Below are 7852 nucleotides of genomic sequence, written 5' to 3'. Positions count from 1 at the left end.
CCTGGCAGTCGACCTCACCAAAGCATTCGACAAAGTTACGCACAGCGCCATCCTGCAGGGCATCCAAGAGCTGCAGTTGGGTCCTAAGACCCACAACTATATCCGGGCCTTCTTAAACGGTCGCACCGCCTCCCTGCATATAGATGATATAAAGACCCCCTCCTTCATGCTTGGTAACATTGGTACCCCGCCAGGGGCAGTGTTATCTCCCTTCCTCTTCAAACTCACCCTAATCCCCCTGGCCAAGGCTCTCGTCCGCATCCCGCACTTGGGACACACAATTTACGCCGACGATAAAACGGTTTGGAACACATACGGTTCGGATGGCGACATAGAATCCACCCTTCAGGAAGCCGCCACAACTATAGCTACTCACGCGGCAAACATTGGGCTTGAATGCTACCACCCAAAGTCAGCACTCCTCATAATCCGCCCGCGGCGCGTCCTTACCTCCCCCATCACTACCTGCATGACACTCCCATACCGCAAACACCTAATCTCCGCATTCTTGGCCTACATTTACAGGACACGGGAAAAACAACATTACCCTGAAAGCACTAAAGCAGTCCACTTACCCCGTTATCCTTCTTCTTAGAAGAATTTCACTTTCATGAGCGGTCTAGACGAAGCAGACAATCTCAAGGTGCTGCATGTGTTTATGCTTAGTCGCATTCTTTACGGCACTCCTTACCTGAACCTCTCCTGTGCGGATAAAAATAAGATCAATGCTCTAATCCGCATGGCTGCCAAAGCAGCGCTAAACCTAGCAAAAAGCACTAGCACGGACAGGCTCTTAAATTAGGAATGCAAAACACTATACAAGAACTTATAGAGGCACATCGCTACACCCAGTCCCTTCGTCTGGCTGGTACACAAACCGGACGATATATACTGGATTCTCTGGGAATTCGCATACCCGCGCACACTACAGACCTCATCTCTCTCCCTCGAGCCATACACACCACGCTTATCCTCAAACCCCTTCCTAAGAATGTCCACCCTGAATACCATCAATCCGGCCGAGTCGCGCGAGCCCAAGCTCTCCATAAAGAATATGCCACTTCAGAGGATGTGCGCTGGGTGGAGGCCGCGTGTGGTTCAGACCGTTCAGTAGCGGTGGCTTACCATACAGCAGCCCCCCCCCCCCCACTTACCCATTTCATAGACCCCCCTTATACCCCGGAAGCAGCTATAGCAATAGCCATTGCCGAAACCAATGCGGCTTATATAGTTAGCGATTCAAAAACAGCCATTCTTAACTTCGCCCGCGGACGCGTCCATCCCCCCGCGTGGGAGATATTGAGAATGTGCACCCTAAATTACGAAAGGCGTATGAGCTCGTGCGGGTGCCGGCTCACTCTGGCAATCCTGCAAATGAGGCCGCCGATAATATAGCCCGAGGACTTATTTTGCGGTGAAATGGCGACACCAGCCGGGATTTCTCGAAGGAGCGGGCACACACGTTCTCGGAACTGACTCAACAAGCACGCCTTGCCCGTCGACTCTACCCCCATCCCCACCCCCGCCTATCCCACTCCCAACAAATCCTCTGGAGGCGACTCCAGACCCGAACTCTTCCTACCCCTCAGCTTCTATCCCACTTCCGCCATGTTTCCCCAGAAGGCACTCTCTCCAGAGAATCGCACGCCACCCTGGACCACATCCTCTTCGGCTGCCCTGCCGATCCTCCCCCGCAGGGACAGCCCGCCATCGGTACATGGGAGGAATAGGAGGCCCTCCTTGCGTCGCAGGACCCGGACACGCAACTTCGCTGTGTGAGCCGGTGTGCCAGGGCCATGACCCTACGTGGCCTGGATATATACGCCTAATGTGAGGGCTGTGCGGCGGCCCTGAGACCTCGCACGGTCCAAACGTGCCCTTGACCTCCCCATCACTACTTCAAAACAGCCGGATTATGGCCCTTGGGGTGGTGAATACTTTCAGCGAGCTCCGGGAGGCACACCTTACAAACCAGTACACGCACTTGTCGCTAACGGAGTCGGGTCGCCGCCTTCTTCCTCGACTCCATATCCAACACAACCCTCCAATGGAAGACAGGTTTCACAACTCGTAACTGTGGAGACGTGCCCTCCACGTGCGGCTTCTTCCAGTAAACATGTCACATGAAGACCGTAATGGTCGGCGCCTGGCACGAGTGGAAGCCCTAGCCCGATATTATGGCAACAAAACACGTGTATACTACGTGGACGCCTCCGGCCCTCACCATGGGTGATGGTACACGGCCGCGGTAGTTCACAACAGCAACACAGTTAACGGCCTCACTTTCAGAGCCCGCAGTGCAACACAAGCAGAAGAGGTCGCGGTTGCTCTCGCGGCCTCACATTCAAATTCAAAATACATAATCACCGACTCGCGAGGGGCCTGTCGGAACGTCGAACAAGGCTGCACTCCCTTCCTAGCCTAACGAATACACCAAAATTGCATACGGGATACGGACCCCGCACGCCATTACCTTATATGGGCCCCTGCTCATCAGGGCTTGGCAGGAAACGAGGCAGCAGACGCAGCCGCCCGCGCGCTCTCTCACCGGGCTGTTTTTTCCTCTCCATCCGATCAGGAACCCGATTTCAATCCCGTCTATACATTCAAAGATATTACAACATATTGCCACCGACAAACGCAGCAGAAAAGCGGGAAGCACAGCGTCGATGTCCTGCGGTCTTTCACCATAGCGAGGTCGAGGCGCGTCGGGAGGGAATCCTCTCAAACCCATACGCCGGTACGGGCAATGCCGCAGAATATGGCCAGGCTCCCCGCAGTGGTAGCAGAGCGGGCGATCGTTGGGCGTGCGCCACACGTGCGCTTTGCTGATAGGAGGGCGCAGATTCTGCTGCTGCTCGACGGGGCGCACGTAACGGTGGGATGTTCGAGGTCCGGGAACGGGGTGAAACTCTTGCGACATGACGGCAGGTCGGCGCAGGGCATCGATGTAGGACATGACGTGTGGCTATATTATCAAAATTGTCATCGCCTTTACCCTAGCCCATGTAAAGGCCTAAAGAAGGCGGATGAGCGGCTCCTTCTCCGCCTTACCTTACTTTTTGTGTTTTGAACTTTATTGTGCTCACTTTTTACATTTTGTTGTATTTTGTTCCCTTTAGTATTTTCCTTTTTGTTTTCCCCACTCCTGCAATAGGGCATAATTGCGCTGCAGTATGTATAAATAAATAAATAAATAAATAAATCAATACGTTGCTGTGCCCGGCAGCCCTAAAACATTTCGACCCCTCCTTTAGCGGCAACTGCCCGCACTGTAGTGCGGTGTCTTCGGACACCTATCACATCGTGTGGCCTACCTATCTCCAACCCGGCCATTCCCCCCATCCCCAACCGAACCCGGGAGGACTGGGAGGCGACCCTGCTCAGCTGCCACGACTTACAGGCCCAACAAGCCTTAGTCGGGCGCCCCGGGCGGCGGCTACCGCCACTGGAGTCCCAAACTAGGGACCTCCACCTAGTGTTTGTAAGGATCGGTCCCTTACGGGCTGATTCAAACACCTGCTGTCCTTTCTGAATAAATGTTTTCATCACCGCCACCAACTCGATTGCGTAATAAAGTTTTCCATCCAGATATAAGACGTATATCGCCCTCGCTTCCAACGCAGATACGGAGATTGCAGCCGGTGCGTTACATCGGTCACTAAGCAATCCATAGACAGGACATTCTATAAACCACTGGTTCTTTGCATAGCTTCTTCGATTATTTCCTTGTTAATATAGGCCCGCTTGGTCGGAAGGAGCAAAATAATATTACACTGCACTGGCAGCGGCAAGTTTTTACACTAAAAATTCAATAGCAGCATCAGAAATATTAGTAGTGGAGAAAATGAAAATTGGTTTTAGAGGTAAAGAAATGGCGCACTAATTGTTTCAGATATCTCGGTGGACAGGGCGCACGCGGTGACCCTCAGACAACTGCAGACGCTCACGTACCCCAACCCGGAACTATACCACAGGCTTTACCCCGGTACATACCCGACAAATATATGCAAGGTCTGCAACGCCAATGTAGCCACTTTAACTCACATGCTCTGGGACTGCAACAAAAAATTCAGGGGGCACTTTGACTGTCTAAAGTGGGTAGAGGCGGAAGCGTTTTCCGCACCACCTTCGCTGTTTTTGTGGCACCGGTGGCGTCACATATAATTGAGTACTAATTACTAAGTGATGACAAACCACTAATTAATGGTTAATTACTGATTAATGTCTGAATACTAATTAACTGCTAATGAATGAGGCTTAAGCTTCGCCTTTAGGAGTGGAACGCGACAGCGCGTTGTAGCGCTGCCAGGGAGTCCACGGAACACCACCCGTTCAGCGCGATGCCTTGCCCTTTGAACGCAACGCTTTTTGAGGAAAGGAAATGGCGCAGTAATTCTCTGTCATCTCGGTGGACACCTGAACCGCACCGTAGAGGAAGGGAGGAAGTGGGAGTGAAAGAAGATAAAGAGGAGCCCTAATGAAGAAAATGAAAATTGTATTTGAGGAAAGGAAATTACGCAGTAACTGTCTCACAAAATTCAGGGGGGCACTTTTTTGACCTAAAGTGTGGTCACTGATGCCCCTAAGAGTGGAACGCGACAGCGTCTTGCAACGCTGCCAAGGAGTCCATAGAACGCCATCGCCCATTCGGTTCTAGCCTCGCTCGTCAGTAAATTGGTTTTTGAGGAAAGGAAATGTATGTGTCTCTCATTTGTCGGTGGACACCTAAACCTCGCGGGAATGGAATGGAGGAGGATGAGAGTGAGTGAAGACACCGTATTCACTAGACGCGCCTTTGTTCATTCCAAACCATCGAGCAGGCATGGCGGAGTGGGTAGCATGCTCGTCTCTCACGCCGAAGACCGGGGTTCGATTCCTGAGCTCGACCAATTTCTTAATCGGATTTATTTATTTATATGGCCTGACTAGTAAAGCTAATTAGGTAATTAAGCAATTAAGTAAGCTCAGTCCCACTTGAAGCATCACTATATATACGATCCCTTCAATTGGTTGCATGGGTACTAGCCAAAGTACAATTGGCCCGGTTTGAAATTCGCGCACTTTGACGTCACGACCGTTTCCACCAATTGAAAAGCGTGACATTTTCTGTCGACAACTGCTGCTTACAACGATGAGACATTAAAGGCTTCCGCCTTAAAAACCTTCACGGTGCTAATTCCGGAACCCTCCCGCCGCGGTTGGCCGCTGCCTTGCGCAGCCCCAGCCTCGGGGACCAACTCTGGGCCGTCCAGCAGGCCCGCGAGGCGACGGCGAGGCAGCGCCTCGACGTCCCCACGTGGGAGACCTAAGGCCCCGTCGGCGAAAGCTCTGCAGGACTATGAATAAAGTTGTTACCAACCAACCAAAATCTCGGTGGACACCGAACCGCACCGTAAGGGAACCGAGTACGGTGGGAGTGATAGGAGAAAAAAAAATTACCGACGATTACGTTACTTCCTAATGCGAAATTTGAGCGCAGCAAATAAGCTGTTTCACCTTTTCGATAGATTGAGGCAAAGAAATCGAGCAACACATGTATGCGCTATCACAGAATTTTTTGTTTTATTTTTCACACGTATTCGCAATTTCGGCTCGGGCGGTGCACATATACAGATCCGCCGCCACCGATCTGGCTCTCTGATTGCCACCGCACAGGGGTTGCATTGGAGGAGGAGCGAAGAAAGGAATTAAGTTCGAGCCGGTGCTTTGACAACCGGAGACTCGCAGGAAGTGGGGGGAGGGGGGCGGCATGTACACCCAGCGGCAAACGATGGGGGCAGAAGCGCGCGCAGCAAGCGGACAACACGATAAAGGGAGGAGGGAAGAGATAGCAGCGACTGACTGATGCCGCTGACACCGATAGCGCTGGGGGGATGAAAGGGGGGCGGAGCTGGTTACGAGGCCGACGCCGACGACGACGCGAAACCCAGGAACGGACGCCAAAGAGCTGCGCTCTAAAAGAGGTGCCGTAGTGGAGGGCTTCGGAAAATTTCGACCACGTGGGGATCTTTCACGCGCTCAGACATCGTGCAGCACGCGGGCGCCTTTGCGTTTCGATGGAGGCGAAACGCAACGGCGCCTGTGGGGTCTGCCATGTCAGCGCACGCTGAAGTTCCCCAGGTGGTCGAAATTATTAATGCTAAAGCCTTTAATGCCTCCTCGTTGCAAGCAAAAGTTGTCGACAGAAATGTCACGCTTTTCAATTGGTCGAAACGATCGTGACGTCACAGTGCGTGAACTTCAAACCACTTGTACTTTGGCTAGTAACCATGCAACCAATTAAAGGGGTCGTATAGTGATGCTCCAAGTGGGAATGAGTTCAATTAATTGCTTGATCACTTAATTAGCCTAATTAACCTTTCTAATCAAGCCAGATAAATAAATAAAACTGAGTAGGAAATTGGTTGAGTTTGGGAATCGAACCCCGGCCGCGTGTTCGCCAAATGCAGCCGGTACAGCCAGCGATGACAGCGCCGCCCACCGGCAGGTAGCAGCCACATTAAGGCTGGTTATAAATATTCATTCAGAAATATTCATTCAGATGAATATTCATTCATCTGCGAAAGGCATAGAGGAACCCGAAACGCAAGCAGGATCGACGGGCTCTTCGATGCCGGACGCAAGCCGATGCCGGACGCAGCAAGCCGATGCCGGACGCAGCGATGCCGGACGCAAGCCTGAGGGGGCAGAACCTACTAGAAATGAGACGGAGGCGTCGAGCGGTGAAGTAAGCGTGCCAGCGCTCCAAGAAACCGAGCCAGCGACTCTGACCGAGGAGAACCTTGACCAGAGCGGCGCCCGCACGACCGGCGTCCCTGCCCCAGCGAAGCGGCCACACGCCCAGACCGGAACCGAAGACGACAAGGCGGAAGCCCCCAGCGTCGAAGAGCCGCCGGCAAAAACGACCCAAGGACGGCGGTCGTCCATCCGGCCACGATCAAATGTGTCGACGGAGAGGAGAGCCCTTGACAAGCCGCCCCCGCTGCCAGGCCTGGCACCAGCACCGGATGGCTCCGGTGTCAATGATGTCGTCTAGCCAAGCGCTAGACGTGAAGGGTAAGCACCATGTTCCCGGCCTCTTTCTTCCGCATTAAAATGGCTCATGCGTTCCCCATGAAAGTCGGTACACTTAATGTCAGGGGACTGGCAAGTAAGAAGAAGCAGAGCCAGGTGTACCGCCTTTTAACTGAGCACGACATTGACGTCCTGGCAGTGCAGGAAACGAAAATTGCCGGGGAAGAGGAGACCGGGAGCATGGTGGGGCGTTTCACGTCTAGGTTTTTTGCAGTTGTCGCCCACGCTGTAGGAACGTCTGCGGGTTGTGTCATCTTTGTAAAGAATGTACCGGGACTTGAGGTTCAGGCATATACGGCGTGTCCTTCGGGTCGATTTGTTTTGGTTGACCTCCTGTACGACAAAACATATTGGCGCATCATTTGTGTGTACGCCCCAAATGCGGTGAATGAGAGGACAGCGTTTTTTCAACGCGTACAAAAGCACTTCAGTTGTGAGAAATGCCTGATCGTAATGGGTGACTTCAATTGCGTCCTGAGGGGCTGTGACAAAACCAGTGCAAGGGCATTTAGGGACAGAAGCACTGAAGTACTCTCAGAAATTATAGACACGTGCAACCTCGATGATGTGGCCGAATGTTTAGAAGGCTAGCGTTGTGTGAGACTCACCCATTTTCAACGGTCAAGCCATGCACGGCTAGATCGCATTTATGTGTCGCCGAACGTTATTTCAAAATGCAGTAGCTACAATGTAGTACCGGTATCATTTTCGGATCATTGTTTAGTGAAGTGTGGGATAGGGACAAAGAAACGAGGAAATCAGTTTTCTTGGGAGA

The 7852-nt window shown here is 52.4% G+C and overlaps 1 protein-coding gene across 1 annotated transcript; it reads left to right on the top strand.

The window, feature by feature from the left end:
• The first annotated feature begins 6582 nt into the window (after positions 1 to 6582).
• Positions 6583 to 7291, top strand: LOC149337278 (uncharacterized). The gene is made up of 2 exons (XM_089554852.1): positions 6583 to 7059; positions 7143 to 7291. The coding sequence occupies exon 1, from the start codon at positions 6614 to 6616 to the stop codon at positions 7037 to 7039; it is 426 nt and encodes a 141-aa protein (XP_089410978.1). The 5' UTR covers positions 6583 to 6613; the 3' UTR covers positions 7040 to 7059; positions 7143 to 7291.
• The last annotated feature ends 561 nt before the right edge of the window (positions 7292 to 7852 follow it).

The sequence above is a fragment of the Amblyomma mixtum genome, chromosome 7 (genome assembly GCF_055824585.1).
Source record: "Amblyomma mixtum isolate Tamu chromosome 7, ASM5582458v1, whole genome shotgun sequence".
In the NCBI taxonomy this organism is placed as follows: domain Eukaryota; kingdom Metazoa; phylum Arthropoda; class Arachnida; order Ixodida; family Ixodidae; genus Amblyomma; species Amblyomma mixtum.
The sequence above is the reverse complement of the archived record's forward strand: the minus strand, read 5'-3'. Positions and strand labels throughout refer to the sequence as shown.